The 25,568-nt window shown below is 47.4% G+C and overlaps 1 protein-coding gene across 2 annotated transcripts in view; it reads right to left on the reverse strand.

Annotated features, from left to right (window-relative positions):
* Ubqn (ubiquilin) overlaps nt 1–25,568 on the reverse strand; it is a 60,824-nt gene that overhangs the window by 12,162 nt on the left and 23,094 nt on the right. For both annotated transcript variants that reach the window (XM_075685776.1, XM_075685775.1), the window contains exons 8-11: nt 19,896–20,024; nt 15,986–16,103; nt 14,603–14,919; nt 5,434–5,568 (exon numbers count right to left, since the gene is read on the reverse strand). In XM_075685776.1, the coding sequence (XP_075541891.1) occupies nt 5,434–5,568; nt 14,603–14,919; nt 15,986–16,103; nt 19,896–20,024 (699 nt within the window). The remainder of the gene's footprint in view (nt 1–5,433; nt 5,569–14,602; nt 14,920–15,985; nt 16,104–19,895; nt 20,025–25,568) is intronic.

Below are 25,568 nucleotides of genomic sequence, written 5' to 3' on the forward strand. Positions count from 1 at the left end.
ATATGCTCGCAACACCTGATGGGGTGTCGCTTATGCAATCAATTAAAAAAAAAAAGTTCGCGTCCGCATTTTTTTTTCCCTCGAGTGCCGCTCAGGTTTGCCGAACCTATGCACCACGTCGTCCGCTTTCGGCGCCTAGTCTGCTAGTCTACTGTTTCGGCTGCTGTGAAGATACACGGAAATCATCCCCAGACTTCGGAACATTAGTTCAAGGTACTGAAATATTTTTACACTGAAACTATAAGAAGTTAGCAGGGGATTTCTGAAAAGATTGTTAATATGGTGTTTGTAAGTAGTGAGGTTTCACTGTGGTCGTCAGCAAAATCATAAGTGAACAATGGAAACACTGGCATGCTTCATGCCTATTTGCGCCTATATTCTTGCGTTTGCCGCTGTGCGTAACACCGTGTTGGCCGCATGCCTTCATAAATGCGTAGTCATTCATTGATTGCGGTGATAGCAACCACTGTTTTGTCTGCAGCGGTTGTGGCAAACAGAGGTTCAATTCTGATTCGGCGCGTGCATCAGACACACACCTTTGAACTGCATGGCCACTATCCATGATCGCCTCGATAGTGACTGCGGTTTCATCCGCAGCACTTGAGCAAACAGTAGTTTCATTTTTACTCGGGGAGCATACGAGCCACCAATTGCGTCGATAGCAAATGCGATTTCTAGGGGGTGCGCAAATATTGAAATTTTCGAATACGAATCGAATATGTACTTCCATATCGAATCGAATATTGAATAATTATATGCACATGCATCTAAAGTAGAACTTCGTTGATATGTTCCCGTTACGTACGTTTTTCCAGCGCCAGTGCTTGCAATTGAGAGAAAAAATAAAATTATCCAATAAAGTTGTGCTCCTTTTTTACCGGTTCATGCGTTCCCGGAAAACATGATTGTTCAGCACCAGCGTTCAGTACGTCGCCAAAGCGTGATCGTATGATGTGTTTCCTGGACGCTAGGTGCAATTTAAACGAAAATCCGCGAGGCGGGCGTGCTCGAGAACAGCATATAGCTGCCCGCCGCAGCAGCTTCACCCAAATGCTCGCCCGCCTGTCTCACGTGAAATGGCCAGCGCACAATCAATTCCTCATTTCGGTACCAGCAAACTTCCTCCCGGGTTGTATCACGCAGCATTCACGGCTATCACCGCCAATCCTACTGCGATAAGCATCTTTGCCTATCTGTTTCACAGCACATGGTGCCGTTGGAAACATAGCGCATGCTTTTAATAGGTGATAACAGAAAGGCGCCGTTGTTTCCTGCTGCAGACTGCGATCGCGTACCTTTTCCGGTAGCTACATACCGTAGGCGCGAGGCGCGTATGTTCAAGAACAGTATGTAGCCGCCCGTCTCGCGTGAGAACGACGGCGCGCAGTTTCTTATTATGGTACTAGCAAATCTCCGCCCGAGTCGTTGCACGCCGCATTTACAGCTATTGCCGTCAAATCAACTGCGATAAACATCTTCACCTATCTGTTTCCTAGTGCGTGGCACGAAGCGCCATTGTTAGCGTACTGAATGCTTTTAGTAGGCAATAATCCAAACGCGCCGCGGTTCCCTGCTGCAGACAGTGCAATGTGGGCCTCATGTTAAGCTTCGGCGTCGTTCAAAGTTGCCCTCTTAAGACACCACACAATAGCAAAACAACAGAACCAGTCTCGGGCCACCGGAGCACCACCAGCTCGACGTGCGTCGGCGTCTCGTGCCACAATGATCCGCGCAGGGCTTCGCATTACGTAGATGTCAACAACAGTTGAGTCTGCCAATATTTTTTTACATCGGATCGTATGTTTTCCTGGTTAATACGTTTTTCTCATATATCTTGCCCCAAAATGCACATTCTACTGCGTTAGCTAGTTGGGTTAATTTATTTTAGAACCTTGCAATTACATTGTCAATGTAAAAATCTAGACTAGTAAGCCGTTAAGTAAAACATCTTGCATTTGGATCATGTTAATTTGCAAAATTTAGTAATTCCCATTAGCTGTTCTCGCCAGCCTGAGGCTTATTATATCGCATCAAATGCCCGTAAAATAGAGGCGTTTGACCCTGTGCCAGTTGTCACTCACTACACTTGCTGTCAAGCAATAAGCTCCGAATCGGGGGTGGCAATGAAAACAAAAGAAAAAGTGCATCCTCACCATCCGCATACGTGCCCCTGGTTAATGAAAGGCTGGCTTTCTGGCTAAATTTAGACGTTTAGAAGTTTAGTGGCTAAGTGTGCTTTACAGGCAAAATTTTGTTGGCAGCACGAAATTGCCGCAAAATTCGGCACATTAGCGCCCCAATATTTTTAGATTAGACAGAAACAAATGCCAAGAACCGTGTTTGCTCCCAAACGGACGGCAATATTCGATTTGATTCGAATATTCGTATCCAACCAAATACCAGCGTTGTCCTGTCCGTTTCTACTTCTAGTGCTCGCGTCCGTACTTGCTGGAAACTGTTATATGTTCACAAATATGAACATTTTCGAATACATATTTATTGAATTGAATATGAATAATAAAAATATAATATTCGATAATGTTCAAACTTTTCAAATATTCGCACGCCCCTAATGATTTCGTCCGCAGCGCTTGCAATGTCACAAACACAGCGGAAGTTGTCAAGGATGAAGAGCGACAGCTACATCACGATGGAAGTACAATCAACAGGCTACCGGTTCACTGGCGAAGAAATAATCGGGATGTGCGCTTGACTGTGAAAAACGTGTTGCCGACGAAGATGCGCACCGCGGCTACGCTGCAAAAGAAGTTGCGAGGCCTTCGTCACTGCGGGCGCTTATCAGTCAAGAGATGACGAGAATTTGCAACTTCCGCACTGCATTTGTGAAACAGAAACAGGATTTGCCGATTCCTTCAGTAAATAAATACGTGTTGACGTAGTAAGCATTTGTTTGTTTCTTAATACAGTAGAACCCCGCTGTTACGTTCCTCGCTGCTGCGTTTTCCCGGCTGTTACGTCGTTTTCGTCCGGTCCCGGCATAGCTCCCATAGGATCCAATGTATTGGGTACCCCGCTGTTACGTTGTAGCTGTGAAAACGTTCCCGCATGTTACGTTGCGACCTGGCACCCCGAACCCGGCCGGGAAACGCGCGCCAACCGCCATTTTGACGAGTCTTGCCAGGCTTGGCTACGGAATTGGCTACAAGACCATGGCCTCTGAGATGACACCCTTGCACGCGCGTAGGTAATCTCAGAGGCCATAAAAAGCCGCACGCGAGTTGGAGAGATTGCCACTAGATGGCCACTGCCTCGTCAGCCGAAGCGAGTAAAACCCGCGGGCCCGCAGCAATCCAGTCTTTCTTGTTTGTGCGGTTCAACCCATCCGAGTTGTCCGTGTCCTCCCGTCAACAGCTACGCTGCCTACGCTTCGTCAGGCCTCGCTAATCCAGTCTTTCTTGTTTGTGCGGTTCAACCCATCCGAGTCGTCCGTGTCCTCCCGTCAACACCTACGCTGCCTACGCCTCGTCGGGCCTCGCTAACACCGCAACCGATTTGTCGTCCTTTGATGGCGTCGCGCAAGCGCAAGGCGCTTTCCCTCGAGGAAAAGCTGGATGTTCTCAACGCAGTCGACAGGCAGCCAGCGCGGAAAAGAGTCGACATCGCCAAGGATCTTGGTCTGCCACCCTCGACGCTTAACAGCATCGTTTCGAAGCGTGCCGAGATACAAGGGAATGCCGCGCTCTTCGGCCCGAAAGCTAAGCAGGCTCGTGGCGCCAAATATGGAACCCTCGACGAGTCGCTTCTTACTTGGTTTAAACAAGCCCGCGCTGCCGGTGTGAACTTCGACGGCAGCATTTTGCGCGAGAAGGCGATGGAAATAGCCGACCGACTGGGCATCAGTGACTTTGCGGCGTCAAATGGCTGGATCGACCGTTTCCGAAAGAGGCACGGCATCGCGTATAAGACGGTATCCGGGGAAGCAGCAAGTGTAAACTTAGAAACAGTCGACGATTGGAAGGCCACACTATCTGCCATAATTGAGGGGTATGAGCCTCGTGACATATACAATGCCGACGAAACGGGTCTTTTCTTTCGGGTGCAGCCATCCAAGTCATTAAGCCTCAAGGGCCAAGCATGCCACGGAGGCAAATGCAGCAAAGAAAGATTGACGGTGCTCCTTTGCTGCAACATGGATGGCTCGGACAAGCTGAAGCCATGGGTAATCGGAAAATACCGAAACCCACGGTGCTTAAAGAACATTCGCCTGCTGCCATGTCACTATAGAAGCAACACTCGTGCATGGATGACGGGTTCTTTGTTCGAAGAATTTCTTCGTTACTTCGACAATAAGATGGGCTCCCAGTGCAGGAGTGTTGTCCTTTTTCTGGACAATTGTGCTGCCCACCCGAAAGACCCGTCGTTTCTTCGGAACGTTAAGCTTGTTTTTTTTCCTCCAAACACTACAAGCCACTTGCAGCCGTTGGATGCCGGCGTCATAAAGAACTTAAAGCACTCGTACAGGAAGTCCATCGTAAAGCGCTGTCTGGCGCGTATTGATCGCGGACAGCAGCCTACGATCATTTCAATACTGGACGCTATGCACTACGTCGCTTCAGCGTGGACTGCAGTGAGCGCGTCAACTGCACAGCACTGCTTCGCGCGGTGTGGCTTTCGCATGGACGGCGGAGAGGAAACTGCCACGGAAGCTGAAGAGACGGAAGCAGCCTCTGATGATCAAGAGCTGAGTGAAGCTTTGAATGCGCTGGGTGCCACGGGAGTCACGTATGACGACTACGTCGCCGTGGATGCTGCTGTCGTGACATCCGAGTGTCGGAGTATCGCAGAGATCGTTGCAGACTCGGTCGCGAGTGAAGCCTCAGACTGTGGTGACGACGAGGAGCACGAGCCGCATGATTCCGGGGAGTTGGCGGACCCGAGCTTTGCAGAAGCCGTCGCGGCTCTGGACCTCCTTCGCAGGTACGTCGCACCTCAAAGCGACGCTGAGAGCAATGCGGCTTTCCAGGCCATCGAGAAACGCGTCGTGTTTTCCAGCGAGCGGAAAAAACGGCAATCGACCATTCTCGATTTTTTTAAGACCTAAGCTCACTTGATGTCGAAATAAATGGTTTCAAGGCAAAGCTGCACTGTTTTCATTAATTTTCGGACCTTTCCTCACTGTTGCGTTTTCCCGGCTGTTACGTTTTTTTTTCGCGGTCCGGTGAAAAACGTATGAACGGGGTTCCACTGTACCCTCAATAATTCGGACTTTTTTTTTCAGTCCTGTGAAATTCAAATTAACAAGATTTTACTGTATAAGTATGGTACTTGTCACTACACTAGTTGGATTATACTGTATCAATGAAGATAAGAAGTTTGGTTATGCATTTCCACCAAGTTTCAGTTAAAGATGCTAGGGCTAAAACAACTGAAAGACGAGGCAGGTTTCCTGCAAATTGGGGCAAGCCTACTTGCCTGCAGGGCCTGTGGGTTGGTGATGAGTCCCTGCACCTCCGGGTTCTGCAGCTGCTGCAAGAACTGCGGCATCATCCGCCGCATCTGCTCCTGCAGCTGGGGGTTGTCCGCCAGCAGAGGGTTCGTCGCCAACATCTGCAACGGTGGGAACATCCTTATCAGCCGTCTACAACCAAGCTATTGCAACGGGAAGTGCTTTTCATACATTTCATACTTTCCTACACGCCAAAAAAAAAAAAAAAAAAAGATAATGTCACCAGAACCGAACCTTGAGATTGCTCGTGGCAGCCGTTTCCACACACAGCTTTCGCAACTTTATTCTTTCAGCTAGCTTTTACGGATCCCTGCTACGACCTGTTGCTGTGTCACGTGATTGCCACAGTAGCCTTACGCACTGCACAAAGCGCAGTGAGGGGAAAGCAGTTTCTACTATTGAAGAAAGAACTGGGGTTCTGATTTGGTTACCTTACTCTTTCTCTCCAAACTCGCAATGCATCTACTGCGTGGTATGATTAGTATGCTGTTAAGGCATGCCTCCGAGACAAAAATTCGTGTCACGTGGCCGAATGACAATTGCTTCAACCTATCACTCGGACAACAGACAGTTCTAAATGCCAAAGGCCTAGTGTTTCCAGCGAGAGTAAAACACGAACAAGCATGCCCACGTGCAATGGCACCCGTGTGTGCGTTTATGCACTCAGTCAAACATCCCTCCCGTCTCTGTCTCTTCTGCATGTGGAGTTGCTAACGCGCATATGTTTTATATAGGGCTGTGCGAATACTAAATAGTAGATTTTGAATCAATACTGTATCGAATTAAGAAAAAAGCCGAATATCGAATATAAGAAAAATTTTTGCAAAATTTATTGTTTATAAGTTTTGGGCAAGAAAATACAGTGCTGAACATGCTCAGGAGTCTCCTAGCACTGCCCAGCATGAGCCTAGCAAGTTATCAATAACTTAGTTGCATATGAATCAAGACAAGCAGTACGGCCTACTCTTATAAAGGGAGCACAAAATTAGTATACCACTAATGACTTCAGCTCAGTTCTAGTTAATGAAAGTCTTGAAGATACTTTATAAATATTTCTGTTGAAAAGAATTAAGTTCTTTCCCCTGAAACTAATTAATTATGTTCTGTTCTACTAAATCCCCAATAAGATTCTCAGTTTAATAGTGGACCTGTGCTGTGTTTTACGGCAATTCTTTATTTATTGTACAGAAATGCTGCACCAACTTTACAGCAGTTGGGTTATCGTAAGGCCAATCTGCGGGACAAACAAAAGGACCCCGCATCATGTGACTCAATCACCACTTCACACGTAGCGGTACTGACGATAAAGAGCCGGCACCGTCCATGCAGTTTCAGTCGGCATGATTAGCCATCTGTCAAAGAATCTGAAATCTCATGGTATAATGGGCAAAGCAGTGTGGCCGTGACAAAAATTCACTGCTGGCCAATGTAGTAATGAGCCGCAGCTCATCAGTGATCGACGGCTGTTGAAGCGACGTGAAGTTCATCACCTCGTTATCCAACATGATATTGCGACCTATCGGTAAATAATCGGCCAGATCTTTGCATTTTACTAAATATGTGCTGCTTTTGTTGCCATTCCCTCTGTTCAGCATCGCATTATCATTTCGATCGGTCCTGTCCACCCGGACAAACCTTGTACCGACAGAGGCAGACCCAACCAACGCATTGCCATTCGGCAAATTGCGACGTTCAGGCAATCAGTGTGTTATCCTCTCATCAGGTCAGACGCCAGGGAGCACTCGTAGCGACTAAGTCCGCTACTGCGTCAGCCGGGCAGCCCATCCGCAGCGCATTCAAGTGCTTTTTCTGCGCCAAAAAAGAAGTGAAATGCTCGCTTGGGAAGCATCGAGCACAAGGGGTGCCACAAAGTATGCAACATATGGCACAGCGTGGGCCTCTACACCGAATATATTGTATATTTGAAAAATCGAACAGTAGATAATGGATTTGCGAATCGAATATTTGAATGTTCACTATTCAATTCAAGTTGGTGATATTCGAGTATTCGCACACCCACAGTTAAGTACGCTACCATACCAATTTGCCCAACTATCGATCCTCCTGCTAACTGACATGCCTGGACAGGTCAGCCATGCCGCCAGGCTACGAGACAGCAATGATTCCCTCGCTGTCCTGGGAGAGTGTTCCCTGGAAGAAAGAGCTTCCCTCGACAGGTAAGAGCTTTCGCCTTTCTTTTTCGTTATGAGCAGCTTGTTAGACTGACTCCTGCTTACATAATGATGTAGTTGGCAATTTGCTGTCACATGTCGGGCCCCACCCCAACCCACGAAAATATCCGATCCGGTCAGATGTCAGGCACTGCCTAACATATGTACTCGCATTAGCTGGTTTCAGTAAAACCTCATTAATACGTAGGTCAGGGATGGAATTGGTCAACAAAGTTTTGAAGCAACTCTGAGAGTAGTAAATTTGCCACATTGTGGCAGGTTCGGAGCATGAATTGTCCGTTTTAGAGCAGTAAATACGCGTTTTGGAGCAGCTTGGTAAAGGTCAATATGGATTAAATACAAGCATATGAAGAATAGGCATTCCTTATTTGTATTTGCAGAACACTATTATATTGCAGCAGATCAGCTCTGTGCAAACCCGCAAGGCAAGTAAAATTCATGACAGGGCAAAATTGTCGTCCACCTAACTGTTGCAGAAACCTACAAAGGAAAGTCATACAGGCTTCTCGAGAAACCGCCATTAAATTACATACTGGATGTGCCAACTAACTGTGGCCAAGAAAAAAACAAACAAGGGCTTTCTGTTAACAGTGCATACTCTATGTTGATAGGCCTATGTTAATGCTAATTGGGTTCCTCTTTTTTTCCGTAGTGAACAAGCAACTAAAATATAACTAATGAACTAACATTTATTACCTTACTTATTCAATAAGGTGCCAATGCAAAGTAGTGGAACACGTAGAGAACTGACTGATAACAGCATATATAGTGACATAGGTCATGTGTGACCCTTTCTTTTTTCTAAAAAAAGAAATTAAGTGAGGACAAAGCCTGCAATTTCTTTTTAAAGAAATACGCAATACAATGTGTCCCCGCATCAGTAATATAAGTGGTCTCAGATGTAAATATCATCATCGGTGCATTGTGTCTATTATGAGAACGTGCAAACCTGGGGCACTGTCTTGTAACTGTTTGGAAGGCGAACCATTACAAGGTCATGCTACTTCACATTTGGTAAGGACCGAAGATGCGCACCAAAATATGCCGACATGCCGAGAAAAAAGCATGGCCGCTTGTTCCCAGAGCCCTTGTTCGACGAAGTTTGTGTGAAGATTGATGCAATATTTGGTGCACAGAAGGGTTGTGACGATCGGAGTGGTTTATTTTTACTTTTATTCATTTCACAGGCTTTATTTCTCGTTTAAAGAAAGTGTTCACAAATTCTAGGTAGCTTTAAATGCTGCGATCAGTCATTTATAGCAGTCATACAAAACTTCTTCCTTGACATCTCATCAATTGGGTAAATTTATAAATTTAGCTAATTAAACATATCCGTGCACAATGAACGAGAAATATATACAATGGCCGCCATGAACAACGCCCATCATGGCACCGTGAATGCTGTTCGTGTACAGTCGAACCCGGCTATATCGAACTCGCAAAAAAACGCCTATCAGTTCGATATAGAGCATAATTCGATATAAGCCTGCTAAATGATTGGATGTCATAAAAGCACATACCATTTATAAAATCACTTTATTGATTAAACTAGCTTAGTTTCGCACGAAATAGTCCTGCATTTTCTTCTGCTTTGGCAATTTCGCTGCCTGCGATGCACGCACTTTTCCACATTAAGGAGTCTGAGCAGCTGAGGCCGCAACTTTCCGCATTCGCGCAGAAGCACCGGACTATTGCGAGCGCACCAATCATTTCGGAGGATGTGGGACCGTCGTTGCTTTCCTCATTGTGCCCACTTTCACTTGTGCTCGGTACGATGTTGGCAATGTAGTCTTCGTTTTCGGGCTCTCCCGTGGTCGCGACACATCATTTGCGCTCACAAACTCATCCACCGTTGATTCGTCAACAGCTTCCGGAAATTCTGACAGTTCGCTCCAAACTTCGGCAACACTGGCAACGGCTTCGTCGCATTCATCAAAATTTACGGTCATCACCGAGCACGCGGAAGTCGGCACGGCTGAAGCAATTTCAGATTAACCACTCGTACGCGGCCGTGCGTACGGGTCGGGCGCCACGGGCACCGGGTCGCGAGATTGGACGCTTTAGCCCTAATCTCCCCCTTATTCTTCCAAGATCGTGCCGAGAGTGCTCCTCGGAATCTTGTGCTCTGCGGGGACATCCGACTTCTCACCGCGTTCGACACGATTTATGATTGCGAGCTTCACGACGAAAGGCAAATTCTGCCGCTTCATCACGGCAACACTGTGGGAGAAGGCCTACAAGGCGCACACATAAACAGCGAGACAAAGCGCACTTTCGCCATCTTGCACGACGAGGGCACAAGAGTATCTGATTGGCTGTCTGAGCAAGCGCTGTGGGCGGGCCAGGATCATTTTTTGCAGGGGGGGTGCCGACGGCTCGTCTGAGGCAGCGTGGTCGGGCGCGGTCACGGTAGGGAGAGCGGTTGGATGGAGCCGCGCAGCCGGATTTTCTCCGCCACCGCGAGGGAAAGCCAACTTCCGGGGGCACTTTCCGCCGCTTGACGTTCGATATATCGGGTGTCGCTGCTATTTTTGTTCGATGTAAGCGTAATTTTTGCGATATATACTCATTGTAACTACCGTATTTACACGATTGTAAGTCGACTCGACTGTAAGTCGACCCCCCCATATCGCTTGACCGGAAAAAAAAAAAAAAAAAAACCCGAGGGCGCATTCGATAACGAAAATTTATTAGTAGCTGACATGGTCATTGGACTACTCGTCTTCACTAGTGCTGCCATTGTCATCGTTGCTGCGGTCCCACAGCGCGTCGTGGTCCAGCGAAATTTCAAATTTGGCAAACGACCGCACCAGGACATCTTGCAAAACAGCAGCCCACGCCAAATGCACCCAACCACACGCAGCCGTCAGGGAGGCTCTTTTGACAGGTCCGGTTGGCGTAATTTCGCAGTCTTCTGCAGCCAGCCACTCGTACTCACGGCGGAGCAGAACCTTAAAATTAAGGCGGAGGTCCGGGCTTATTTCATGACCACGTCGCACTTCACTGGCAGGGACCGATCATGCATTTCAGCGACGTACGCCGCAAGCTTAGCCTACAGCTCCGGAAAGCGTCCATACTTCGGCACGTGGGAAATTTCTCACTTGCCGTCACACAGGTGAAAATTTCGCTTCGCTGCAGTCACCACTCTTGCACCACCCGTTTAGAAACATCGAAATTGCGGCCCGCTGCGCAGTGATTTGTTTCTTCGGCGTAAAGGATGGCAGCCCTCTTGAACGCTGCTGTGAACGAGTGCCGAAAGATTAGTGGGCTTCCAGCACTCATGACGACTGGGGAAGCGTAGAAGTAGCACGTAGCCGAAGTGGAGCGCGTCAAGAAGTTGGTCAAATTAATACCAATGCCTTTAAACAGAGAAAGAGAAACCCGCGAGCGATGTCTGCTCTTCCATGAACTACCGATACTCCCTGCAAGCGCCGCCGTTCTGAGGGTGCCGCCGCAAATGGGAACAGCGGCGCTTTTATCAACTATCGACACCCCCCCATGAGTGTTGCATGCACTGTAAGACTCTCAAAAATGTTAAAAAACCCTTCCGAAAAGCGAACAAACACACGGGATAGCGAAAAGATACGGGTAGGGCCATAGAGCAAACATAAAATTGTAACTGCGTTGTAGCTCTCTTTGGTATGGCTTTTTTTGGCGGGGCCATGTTTTGGTTTCGATTGTAAGTCGACCCCCCAACTTCAGATTTTCAAATTTGAAAAAAGGGGTCGACTTACAATCGTGTAAATACGGTATATCGTGTCCTGAAATTGTTCGATATATAGAATAATTCGATGTAAACGGGTTCGATATAGTCGGGTTCGACTGTAGTGCCCTCTGGTAATTTTTCATTCTTGGCGAACTGCAGTTAAGATAGCAGAACACTGCACAATAAATGTGAAATAATGTACTGGTCATTATACGTTTGCCAGCATTTAACATCATTTGCCGAGAAAGAGCTCTCAGATATTTTTGAAAACAATAAAGGAATAAAAATGTTCACAAGCTTTCTGGCATGCATTGTCGACCACTATTTTGAATAAGATAAATTATTCAGGCTTATTTGCAGCAATGCCACAGGCACCATGAAGCCAGTGTAACATGGCGACCGATATTTCACGCGCTGAACGATGGTTTATTGAAATTTTTTTACTCTATCTGCGCGAGACGCGTCGTGAAGATTGTTGCCGCGAACTCAATTTGAGTGGCTTGTGTTTTCACAGCCACCATTTGGCTGCTATGGTTGACTGAACATAAAGCTTTACATCCTTGGCTTGCCTTCTGCAGTGGCAAAAACCTGATTTTGTGTGGTGTGCCCCTGCAGAAAATAGTACAGCCTGAGTGCAAATTTGAGTTACGATTGCGGCTGCCATTAGATACCGTATTTACTCGCATAATGATCACACTCGCGTAATGATCGCACCCCTGAATTTTGTCGTCAAAATTCGATTTTTTTTATTTCCCGTGTAATGATCGCACCCCGAACTTGCCGCAGCAGCGATATGTCGAGTGCCAGGTCCAGCTAATATTGATCATGCTTACCATCTGTCGAATGCTACGTGAACGAATCTTCAAGACAAGCGAAGTGGTCTGCACGCACCAAAAATTCTTAAGTAGATGCCTCATTTCATTACTTTCATCACTTTCCGCACTTCCATTACTAAAAAAAAAGATGCACCCAAACTTGCCTTTATTACGTGTAGGCTTTACAATGGCTGTGGTCAACAAAAACAAAAAAGGCGCCTTTCGATTCTTCTCATCTGCACTTGTGGGCACGCAACAAATCGAGAGCGGCAACGATAGTAGCCACGTTTACACTGATACGTCAAAAGTGTGCCCTATTCATACGCCGACGCTTGTAGCACACCTAAGATATTCACCCACCCTTAGCGCAAACTTGCCGTATTAGGACAGTAGTGAAGACAGATGCCGCAGTTTCCGCAGCATGCCGGCCATGTGTTTCTATGACACTGGCAGCTAAGCGCGCCCATCTGTTTCTGTCCCTCAAAGTGGACATGGCTAGGTTATTGCTGTAAACTTGCCAATATTAACGATATTATTCATTACTGATACGGAAGAAACTGTTTCAATACACGTAATGTACTCACGAGAAGATAAAAAAATATCGCGTTCGGCACGTTCGGCTTGCTCTGCCGGCTGCCATTTTAACGCGATAGCGTTAAGGAGCTCGTGTCGCAGAAAAGCCGGTGTCGTCGGCGTCGGGTGTCGGCGTCCGCGGCGTTGGCCGTGAGCGATAAATCATGGCAGGCACTTCATAAATAAAAAGCAACTTCCAAGATGGGCTGGGTGGGAATCGAACCAGGGTCTCCGGAGTGTGAGACGGAGACGCTATCACTCAGCCACGAGTTCGATGCTTGAAATCGGTACAAACGCGCTTTTAGTGAACGCGGTGTTGCCTTAAAAACGTGCCGTAGAATGTTATACTGCGGTGTATATCGGTAATTATGAGCACGTAACTTACAGAAGTCGCATTTACACGAATAGCGAAGTACGTTTCCGCTACATTTCTTCTGCGCTTACCACACACGCAGAGCCATCTTGCGGCAAACACAGAAGACCCCTCCTCTCAATGTACGGCGCTGCCCCGACAGGTGGCGCGCCATGCGCGCATTGGGGCTGGGCTGTGCGCGGACCGGTGCCAGGCGCGTTGCGGCCCCGACTCCCTCTCCCCTGGCGACGCTTCGCCGTACTCCCACGCGGGTTGCAGAATCAAGCGCCGTTCCTTTCTTTAGATTACTATCTGTCTATCTCTCTGCCCATGCCGATCACGACGTTTGGCTGGCGTAGATCGTTTCCCCCTCCGAGACACCGAGTTCTTTGGTTCGTTCCGTTTGCTCAGGCGCACGTTTCGTTGCTGCACAGAACGCTGCGTTGCTCGACGCTTTCCGTGTGATAGGTGGACGCAAAGTCCGATGCGGGGCGCCTCGTAAGTGATCCCTGCGCCGTAGCGCTTTGTCTCACACCCCTTGGCGGGTCGATGGGAACGCTGTCGCGTTCCACTCTTGAAGGCGAAGCTTAAGCGTCCTCCAATTTTTTGTTTTGGTATCCCGCAGCATACGCAGGACGAAAATTTTTTTTTCTTTTCGCGGGAAATTTAACGCGCGTAATGATCGCACCCCTGATTTCACGTCTATTTTTCTGACAGAAAAGTGCTATTATTATGCGAGTAAGCACGGTATTTGTGACCAATAAGTTTCATGAAAGCAAGCAGGTTTCATTTTCATTTCATTTTCTTTTTGCTTGACAGCGTGCAGCACTATCAACCCGGTAAAGGTGTATTCCCACGATGACAGCTCTGTGACAATCTGTTCCGCGAACGGTTATTTGGCTGCCCGTTCGGCTGCAAAGCACATCCAGACAACAAAGAGGGTGAGCAGACGACCATGCCGGAAAAAATAAATATGGCGGCACCACCCAAAGTAGTACTCTACTTTCTAGTAATCTACTTTCTTAGATGCTTTATAGTCATTTCTGCATTGGTTTTCCAGGATGTACATTTTATTAGGGGGTGTGTTAGTATTGGGCAAATACTGCCACATGAATCAATTTCGTGTTTTGGCACATTTTTCTGCACCATGCCAAATTTGACTCGCAGGATAATCTGATCACTTTCGCTGGTCCCGTCAGGGTCAGATTATCCATAACCAACTGCATAGGAGTCAACTTATATTTGTGTTCGACATATTCTCCAGTAAATTAGGGTGAATTAGTTCTTGCGAGATGCCTAGTTTTCTGGCATTATCCACACATGGTCATATAGAGTCACCCAAGAGCTGAGAGGAGCAATATATAATAAAGTAGCCCCACATTTCGGGTAGCAGCTACTGGCTTAACCTCGTACATCAGGCTTGTTTTACTGTGTTGCTGCAATTCTTCAGACACATACACAGAGGCACCTATGTTGAATTCAAAATCTGGTATTCACCTGGCTGGCCATGTCCGGGTTGGAGGCCAGGGTCTGAAGCATGTTCTGCATGTACGGTGCATTCATCATGTTCGACATGAGGCTTGGGTCCTCGGCCAGCTGTCGCATGACGCTCTGCATCCCCGGCGTGCCAAACATGCCTCCAAGGCCACCAGTCCCACTGGTGCCCCCCGTGCTGCCTCCGTCGTTCGTGCCCGTGCTGCCACCGGGGCCCGTCGAACCACCACCAGGCGCCCAGGGGTTGGGCAGCGGGTTGCGGTTCTCCGTGCCCTGAGATGACTGCGACTGGCCCGGCAGTGCATTGCCTGACTGCGTGCCTGCAAGGGGGCAAACAATTTGACTTCCGCATTCCAAGGAAGCAAGATTGTAGGCGATAAGCAAGGTCTGCCCACAAATAACAAGACATCCTGTGATGTCCCGTTAGTATTTTAGCACACTGAAACTTGCACTGACAAGGTGGCATGGTGCCTGCACATGGCCCCCCCCTCAGGCCCACATGTCAAGGTAGCGCACAGAAAAAATTCCAATATGAATTTTGTGGTGCACGGTCCCAAAGCAACACATGAGCTATGAGAAGGGACACATTGTAGAGAGAAAACGAGCGCCTTTTGCATTGCACCTTCATCAGAACGCGGCCAATACAGGTAGCAAATTGAACATCATAAGTTATACCCTTCTACTAACCTGGCTATGTTTGTTTTATACTAAGAGGTGAAATAGATACATAGGGACATGGCTGCAGAGAAAATCGTAGAAGCTACACAATTCTTTCAGAATTGAAATAATGAATGTGTAGCTGCTTCAATGACCTCGGATGGTGTCCTCTGCTGGGTAGCAACTTTACAATTGCTAGGCAGTACAGAGGGGCGTGGCCGTTCACCAGCAGCCTGATGTATCTGCAAAACTCAAGATTATGCAAGCTCCAGTACTAAACATGCCGGAAGACAGTGCACACGATGCCACGCCATCTCGTCACGCCCGCTCTTTGCACATGCGGCTGATTACACCTAAAACAGGGCGCTCGGGCTGCGCTTGCGTTCAGTCACACTGACAGCCAAGCCCAGCCACTGCCACGCTAGAAGAGGAGATGTGCGCCAACCTGCCCCCCACTCTCTCCCTCTCCTCCTTTCTTTAAATGGGACGTGTTACATTAAGGTGGCGGTAACATATTCTCACAATGGCGGCCACCGATCCCATCAGACATTCATGTCATTTTCTTACAAAAGCCCCAATCTCTGTATCCTCGGTAAAAGTGACACTTTAGACATACGACACAATTTTCTTTTGGAAAGCAGCAATTTCTTTGAACTTGGTGTCACGCAGCTAAATAAAGAAACAGCCACCTTGCCCCTCCATCTACTGTTACTGGAAGCACACACTTACTGTTTTCAAGCAGAGATGCAAATGGGTTTCCCCCAAACTGCTCCTGGGCCGCATTCATAATGGGCTCTTGCAGCTCCGTGTACATGCGCCTCAGGGCATTGTAGCCACCCGGAGCACTCTGCAGAGAAACAGGGAAGGCCGCAGTGACTTAGTAAGATCAAGATTAGTAAGAACATTTGCCCTTGTCAAGGACAACATCTGTCTTTGCCTGTTCAATGGTTACGTCTTTGTCAGAAGTCGTACTGTTACACAAGGACAGCCCTCATCCTTTTCTGTCCTTCGGTGTTGGAACTCAACAAAAAGGCTCGCTGTAATACAGCATAGACCGCTTATAACGTAAGTTGCCGGTATCACAATTCTGATAAAAGAAAGAGGTCTTGAAAGTACATTCTCAATTAGGGGTGTGCGAGTACTCAAATATTGCCGAGTCAAACGAATATTGAATATTCAAATAATTTGATTTGCAAATCATATATCAATTATTCAATTTCTAGAATGTTCAATATATTCAGTGTAGATACCCGCACAGTGTCACGTGCGCTACGGAGTGCCTCGTTCTCAATGGCACCCAAGCGAACGTTTCACTTGGTTTTTGGTACATAAGGAGCGCTGAGCAGGCTGCAGACAGCCCATCCCGACCGACAGAGTGGCAGACTTAGTCACTGAGAGCGTTCTCCAACATCAGGTCAATGCGGGAATCACACACACAGAGCGGCCACGTCGGCCAGGACCACCTCTGTCAGTACAAGGTTTGGCCGGGTCGACACGGCTGATTGAAATGACAATGAGATGCAAAGAGCGAATGGCTACAAGAGAAGCACATAACTCGGAACATGCGAAAGCATGTGCCAAGGTTGGGCTGATTAGCCGCGAATACACACCTGTGAACTTCATGTTGCTTCGACAGCCGTCGATCTAACCCGCATGCATTATCTCGGGAATGATCACAGATGGGCCACCCATAACAACATACTAGCAGCAAGCATTTCGTGACGGCTTGTGGCCCGTTACCCGATTGGCCAGCAGCGAAATTTTGCCACAGCCACACTGCTTATGCCATTAGGTCTAATTGGCGCTGCTTCATCGGGCGTCTACAACTAAAGTTACGGTTTGATGCTAAATCAATACAAATTCACAGCAGCCATGCAACACTCGGAAAGCTGACAAACCGCTTCGCAAACGAAAGTGAGTGACGGTGGATGAACAAAGAAAGAGAGGAGAGGGAAGGGGGGGTAGCAAGCATTGCTATGACAATCAGATTTCAGATTTTCTGACAGCTGGCACATCATGTGAAACCTGACAATGAAACAGCGTGGATGGTGCCTGTTCCTTATGGTGGATCCACATGAAGGATTAAATCAGTCTTTCCGCGACGGACAGCGCATCACATGACTACACATCACAGATTCATGCCGTCCGCACGTCGTACGCAACCCCCACGGAGTGAAAATGCCGAGCTATTTTTCGCATCCAGATTCTGGGGGTCGAATTCTGCGGATTTAGCCTAGCAGGCTCTACAGTCTGGCAACAAGCATAGCTTTGGGACCTTTCTGAAACAGCTTCATCGCTGTTGACACCTTTCGTGCCTGTTTGCGCGTGCGACTTGCACAAGAGCGACTGCTAAAAACTGGAGCGACGAGGCAACTTTCTTCTTCTTGCATCTCGTGGAGCAGTTCCCCGCGTTGTGGGACATGACTCTCACCGATTACGCGGACACGAGAGCGAAAGAGACGATTTGGCAGCAACTGAAGAAAAAATCCACAATGTCACTGACCAACAGCTCTCGGTACAAGTAATTTTGTATACAGATACACTTGTTGGCAATATAGTCCTTTTGCCAAGACCTTTTTCGATGAAGAAAGTACTCATCATCATCCAATTCGGACAAAACAACAGCCACTGCGGCCAACTGTCGCATCCTTTCGATCTCCATCTTCATTCAGAGTGAAAAACATGTATGACAAAGTCTTTACCACACTGATCGTGCCGTCTAGAGTGAGTAGAAACAAGCAAACATTTGTAACTTACAGCCACTGAGATCCGCCCGGGCCGCCGCAACATCTTCGGGGCCATGCTCAGCCAATACAGCCACTCTAAGCCTACACGCCAAGAATCTGAGTATGGCTTTCGGAAACGGTGCCCACTCATCACAAATACTTTGCTGTCAAAGCTTCTGGACACAAATTTAAACCAAATACAAGCCTCAGTTTGAAAGTTACGGGCCACACAGTGGACGACGACGACTTCACAGGTTCGAGGTGGACTGCAGTCACTTCGGGCTATTTTTCTGGTGCTGTCGCCTGCTCACTCCGTCCGTCGTCTGGATGCACTTAGCAGCCGGACGAGCGGCGGAATAAGCGTCCGTGGAACAGATTTTCGCGGTGCCACCCGTCGTGTGTATCCACCATTACCGTAGCCCGCTGCTACGTGTGGAGTGGTGATCAAGTCACGTGAATTCCACACCATTAGTCCATAGGAACAAATGTATTTGTGACCTCTATGTAACAAAGTGGCACTGGGATACACCCTTGAAATAAATTTCCCCGCTTACCATTTTATGATCTTGCCCCAAATTTTGTTATTTTAGCAAGAGCAGCAGCTGCATGCATCTACCACGGTTGCCACTCCGATGACGGAGAGCAAAGCGGTGTCATTGCACATGGCGCGCACGCAGCTTCGGCAACAGTGGGGCTTCTGCAGAGTGCTGCTGGCACAGAGCGCACGAAGGGACGACGTAGACTACGCTGGTGTGCGGGCACACTGAGGCACCCCTTGCGTCCCTCAAGCCAGCAACGCAATTCTGACCACGTGGCATGCCCTTCTTTCCTTCTCCCTTCAAACCTCATCCTAGTGCCGAGTAATTCTGCTGCCACTTGCGGTTTCCGGCAACTCCGGCAGTGCACCGGCAGCGCCACTCTTTGGTTGCTGCAGAAGTCTCTACACTTCACTTAGTTAAGCCGACACCAGAAGACACTACAAGAATAAAAGGAACAGTAGCTTTCAGTGCCTCGTGAGTTGTGGTGTCTCTTTCTCTCTTCTCTCCGCAATCATGTCATTCGCCCTTCGTTTTTGACGCCGTGAGTGCATGCGAATCGGCTCCTATGTCCACGCATCCAGTCACTTCATCTAGTCACATCCTTCTGGCCTGTCTGATCTCGCCGAAGGTTTGGTTTCACTGCGCGCATATAGAGCAGCCCCAAACAATGTGCAGCTTTGCGATTTTTTGTATGCGAACGACTGCACCGCCATTACTGAAGAGATGTTGAATGAGGCGCTGGTTGAAAATGTCCGATATCACAGTGACGACGACGATGGATCTTCGGAGGTTGGTTCATCACGTGCTTTACCTTCTGTGAATGCTGGATGCCACTGACGTATTGCGCCTCGTCCCGGGCTCGCTAGACGATGCTGGAGCAGTGCTGCGTTTCTTGTTTTACAAGCGTTTTCAGTGTTGCCATCACTCACAAACAAGTAACAGAGCAAAATTAGTTTTTTTGCCACTGAAATGAGTTTTGGGTGAGGTTCACCTCCAGTTCGCACTTTAATTTGTGCGTTTCTTTTTTTGGATTTTCATGCTGAAACTACATTTAAAGAAAAACTCTTTGTAACAAAAATTTTGAAGCATTTGTCAATTTCGTTATATCCAGGTTTAACTGTATTGATATTTTATTCAATATTGAGCCTTTCTTTTTTTCCTTGATTTGATAAAATACAAAATAAACTATTCTGTATTTACACACTCTTACAGTTGGACAGAAAAAAAATTGGTGCCTGAAGGGTTTAAGCCTCACAGATTCAGCTTTAGATGTCCCATAATTGCGTTAGTTAAAAGAAGTGCACCTTGTAACAGCCTTACACTGAGTTTTCAAATGGAAATCCACCATAAGCAAGCACTAGAACAAGCCCATGCCTCAATGTTGCTCATGGCTCGATCCTGGGTGCGCATCAGCTCCTGCAGCATCGACGGGTTCCGCACCATCTCCATGGTCTGCCGCAGCATCTCGGGGTTGTTCAGCAAGTGGTTGATCTCTGGATTTCTCTGTTTAGGGAGAATCACATAAACATTCCGTTACATATTTTACTTACAGCCTATGCCTTGACGTTATAGCATAAATCCTGCAGTCATTAACCCTTTCAGGGTCGATTTTTTTCGCCATATGCGACCGCCCAGGGTCGACTTTTTTATTGCAGCTTACAATTCCTCTGAGGGACCTGTTTCGAAAAAAAATTACCTTCATTTTTCTAGGGTGACAGTAAAGTGAGAAAAATATATTTTGCACCGATACATACGTACTCTTTATTAATCAATAACAACAATAAAAAATGGGAATAAACTTATAAGAATTAAAAATGTGATGCATTGTTATACACATAGTTCAAGGCTTAAAAAATGCGCACACGAGGGTATTTCGCAACTCTCAACTGCTCCAGCTCTTACACTAATATTTACGTCCATAGCGTAACCGAACTGCATAGGTGAGCGCACTCAAAACTGTGTGGTTGTGTGCCCATCAAAAAAGCAAAACATGTGACAAACCTCTGCTAATCTTCATCTTATCGCCAACCAGAGGCAATTAGTTTTCATGAGTCTCCAAAAAAGAAGAAAGAAAAGAAAAGGAAACGCATGTACGGCGGCATCCTTCCTATGCGCAACAACCCTGTGAACACTAAACGAACGAGAATCGCCCTTTGAGCGATTATTAGTAATGAGATAGCCATCAGTTTTGTGAGCGCAAGAAGCTGAAACCGCCGCCTGAGTGTGCGCCCCAACTTCCGAGTGGTAGTATATAGACACGCCGGAGCAAACTAGCTCTAAAACAAACCATGCAACGAAAACAGAGAGAGGGAGGCACGAGAAAAAAATTGTATTCCCACATAGTGGCAGCACATGCCAGAAAAGAAAAGGTAGGAAATAGGCGTGCTTTTTTCAAACGTACAGACGGCGCCGTAAATATACAGCATCGACCCCCATATTAGGCTTGTTCACGACGCCGTATATCTACGTCATTGACCCTGAAAGGGTTAAATACTATGCGCAAATAAGCCTCCAGTGTTATACAGCAAAAGCAACAGAAAGGAGTACGGTATTAGTACTGCAGCCAGGTCAAGGCAGTAGCAGACATCTGTCTGACATAACCAGTAAAAACTGAGATGCCTTGTGCATATCGTATTTACACGATTGTAAGTCGACCACTTTTTCTAAATTTGAAAATCTGAAGGTGGGGGGGGGGGGGGGGGGGGTCGACTTATAATTGAAACCAAAACATGGCACCACCAAAAAAGCAAGACCAATGGGAGCTACAACGTAGTTACAATTTTATGCTTGCTCTATGGCCCTACCCATAGCTTTTCGCTATCCTGCGTGTTTGTTCGCTTTTCGGAAGGGTTTTTCAACATTTTTGAGAGTTTTACAGTGCACGCAACAATTATAGGGGGGTGTCGACAGTTGATGGAAGCGCCGCTGTTTCCATTCGCGGCGGCACCCTCAGAACGGCGGCGCTTGCGGGGAGTATCGGTAGTTCATGGAAGAGCAGACACCGCTCCCGGGTTTCTCTTTCCCTGTTGAAAGGCATTGGTTTGACGCGTTCCACTTGACTGCCGGCTACGTGCTACTTCATGCTACTTCTATGCCTCCTCAGTCGTCACGAGTGCTCCAGGCCCACTAATTGTTTGGTACTCGTTCACAGCAGCATTCAAGAGGGCTGCCATCCTTTACGCCGAAGAAACAAATCACTGCGCAGCGGGCCGCAAGTTCGATTTTTCTGAACGGTTGGTGCAAGGGTGGAGACTGCAACGAAGCGAAATTTTCACCTGCGACGGCAAGCGAGAAATTTCCCACGTGCCGAAGTCTGGACGCTTTCCGGAGCTGTAGACTAAGCTTGCAGCGTATGCCGCTGAAATGCGTGATTGGTCCCTGCCAGTAAGTGCGACATGGTCATGAAAGAAGCCTGGACCTTCGCCTTTTAAGGACCTGCTCTGCCGTGAGTACAACGAGTGGCTGGCGGCAGAAGACCGCGAAATTACGCCAACCGGACCTGTAAAAAGAGCCTCCCTGATGGCTGTGTGTTGTTGGGTGAATTCGGCGTGGGCTGCTGTTCCACAAGATGTTGTGGTGCGGTCGTTTGTCAAATGTGAAATTTCGCTGGACGACGACGTGCTGTGGGACCATAGCAACGATGACGATGGTAGCACTAGTGAAGATGAGTAGTCCAGTGACCATGTCAGCTACTAATAAATTTTCGTTATCGAATGTGCCCTCGGGTATGCTCTCTTTCTTTTTTTCCTGTCACGCGATGTGGGGGGGGTCGACTTACATTCGAGTAGACTTACAGTCGTGTAAATACGGTACTTCAAAGAACATGGAAGTGAGATAGCTAAGGGCCCCTTACGTACATGACTGCTAATTTGGGATAATTGCTTCAACATCGACATACAGAACAAACAATGCAGCCAACAGGACACAGTGCCCGTGTTGTCGCCTTTTTGTAGTCCTGTTGTCTGCGTTGTTTGTACAGCACCTTATGCGTTGACACCGAGCGCCCTACAGGACTTGCACAATAGGCACTGTGCAGAAAGTATGACAGTGGCTGCGTCCTATATCAAGATGAGGGAGAAAAGATATAAGAGAAAAGCAGGGAGAAGTGGGCGTACAGTCGACTCCCATTAATTCAAACCCAAAAGGACCGATGAAATTTGTTGAATTATCCAGCTAGTCAACTTAAGGGGGGAAGCGGCTTTCGCGTCTCGAAAAATTACCAAGAAATTGAATTTTTTAAATTACATTTTCAATTTCTGTTACTCTTTTACTATCTGATTCTGAAATATCATCACTGCAAACCACGCAGAAGTGCTCTAAAAAATTTATTTCATCAGCCAAGGTAGCGCAAAATTTCATAGAAATAAAGAACAGCATTTTTCAAGCCACATCTCCGGAACGGCGCAACCGAGCGCCGCCATCTTGGTCTTGTTGGAAAGCAAATTTCTCCGTCTTCAAATTTGCTGCTTCAGCTACCTCCTCCATACAGAAACAAGTGCACAAAAAGCAAATGATTGAAGGCCGTGCCGGAGACTGCGATTGGCCGCGCCCGCCACGTGACTCCAGCGCGGTTCGTCATTGGTCTAGCGCTCGCGTCGTCTGCTCGGCTCTTTGCACCTCGCGAATCTGGAAGTCTCCACTGGCCGTAATCTCGACATGTCAAAACGGGCGCTACACGGACATTGCAGTAGCGTGGCCGATCCCTGCGTTTCTGGACGTCTCAGACCCACAGCTAATCATACCGAGCATCAGCGACGCGAACATCGCTACCGAAGTTCGCGCATGGAATCCGGACACGCGGCAAAGCCTTTCAGCACTCGATGTTTCGGACCAAGCACATCGCGCATGCAATCGACGGACCCGCCGCTAAGCATTTTGCGCATAGGAGTCTCCAACTCGGCGATCAAGCACATCGCGTGTGGATATCTCAAACCCTCGCCTAAGCACAACAAATAGGCATCGGAAACTCCCGACTGCGTGATTATGTAGTGCATTGAGTGTCGCCTCTTCGAGCCCACGTCCAGGCATTTCGCACGTCAGTCCCTCGAACTGAGCAACTAAACACATCAAGTGTTGACTCCTCACGCCCGCGACTAGGCATTTCGCATATTGGCACCTTGGACTGCGCGGCTAGGTACCGTATTTACTCGCATAATGATCGCACTTTTTTTGTCAGGAAAATTGACACAAATTCAGGGGTGCGATCATTACGCGGGTTAAATTTCCCACGAAAAAAAAATTTTTTTTTTCGTACCGCGTTTGCTGCGGGATGCAAGATTGCGGGTGCAGGACACCAAAACAAAAATGGCGGCTGGCGGAGCAAGCCGAACGTGCCAAACGCGATTTTTTTTTCTTCTCGTGAGTACATTACGTGCATTGAAACAGTTTCTTCCGTATCAGTGATGAATAATATCGTTAATATCGGCAAGTTTGCGGCAATAACGTAGCCATGTCCACTTTGAGGGGACAGAAACAGGTGGGCGCGCTTAGCTGCCAGTGACATAGAAATGCATGGCCGACGTGCTGCGGAAACTGCGGCATCTGTCTTCACTACTATCCTAATACGGCAAGTTTCCGCTAAGGGTGGGTGAATATCTTAGCTGTGCTACAAGCGTCGGCGTATGAATAGGGTACACTTTTAACGTATCAGAGTAAACGTGGCTACTATCATTGCCGCGCGCGATTTGTTGCGTGCTCATGAGTGCAGATGAAAAGGATTGAAATGCGCCTTTATTTTGTTGACATCAACCATTATAAAGCCAACCCATAATAAAGGCAAGTTTGGTTGTACCTCATTTTGTCATGGAAGAACGGAAAGTGATGACAGTAATGAAATGAGGCATTTACTTAAGAATGTTTGGTGCGTGCAGGCCAGTTGGCTTGTCTTGAAGAGTCGTTCGCGCAGCATTCGACAGATGGTAAGCGCGATCAGCGCGATCATTATTAGCTAGACTTAGCACACAACATATCGCTGCGGCAAGTTCGGGGTGCGATCATTACGCGGGAAATAAAAAAAAATCGAATTTTGACGACAAAATTTAGGGGTGCGATCATTACGCGAGTGCGATCATTATGCGAGTAAATACGGTACTTCGCGGTTCGGCCCCTCGGACTGCACGACTAAGCACATCTGAGTATCGACTCCTCGAGCCCGCGGCTACTAATTTCGTGCAGCGGCCTCTCGAAGTGCGCGACTAAGCACATCAAGTGTCGACTCCTTGAGCCCGCGACTAGGCATATTGTGCATTGGCACCTCGGACTGTGCGGCTAAGTACTTTGCTCATCGGCACCTCAATCTGCGCGGATCGAAGGGCACAGACCCAAGAAGTCACCTGTAAGCAAAGACAGCAAAAACTACAATACTGATGCATTTTGAGAGATGTGAACTGCTCCAAAAACTTTGAGAGACGTTTTCTCAAAAGTGTGTTTTGGGCACTCTGCATTGTCTGTGGAAAGGGTAGCATGGGAATGCCTGGACCAATTTTGATCCTGTTTGTTTCTATGTATTTCCTGAAGTGTGCTTGAGGGTATGACAGTCTTCAATATCTTTCTGAGGGCTTAGTTGTTATTCTGCATGCTAATTTGTGAATGGCAAGTTCTGGTACAATTAGAAAAAGTGAACATGATGTTCTGTGTAAAAAAAAATAAGGCAGTTAAAAAAATTTTGGAACTGTTGTACCCTGTAGTGCTCTTTTGAGCGAAGATTAAAACTACAGGCAGCTCCCTGGCATGTTTTGTTACAGTGCCAGGTTTTCCACAAACGGAACACATGTAACATTTTGTAACTTGAAAACTAGTCAAGGTATCGTAATGAAACTGCATGTTTCTTTACTTAAGATACTTTTGAGTGTGGCTGCCAAATTTCGTTGCTCTAGGTCAAAGAACAAAAAAGTTAGCTCTGATCGCCACCTCCCCCCTTAAACAAGGCAAAGAAAAAATGACAAGACACATCACTGATTCATGCTGTAAAACCAATGTTGCTCTTCCTCTAAATACAAAAAAGTGCAAATCTACGTCCAGCACTGAACTGCATGCGAATTTGCACCG

Source organism: Dermacentor variabilis, chromosome 3, assembly GCF_050947875.1.
Source record: "Dermacentor variabilis isolate Ectoservices chromosome 3, ASM5094787v1, whole genome shotgun sequence".
NCBI classification, from domain to species: domain Eukaryota; kingdom Metazoa; phylum Arthropoda; class Arachnida; order Ixodida; family Ixodidae; genus Dermacentor; species Dermacentor variabilis.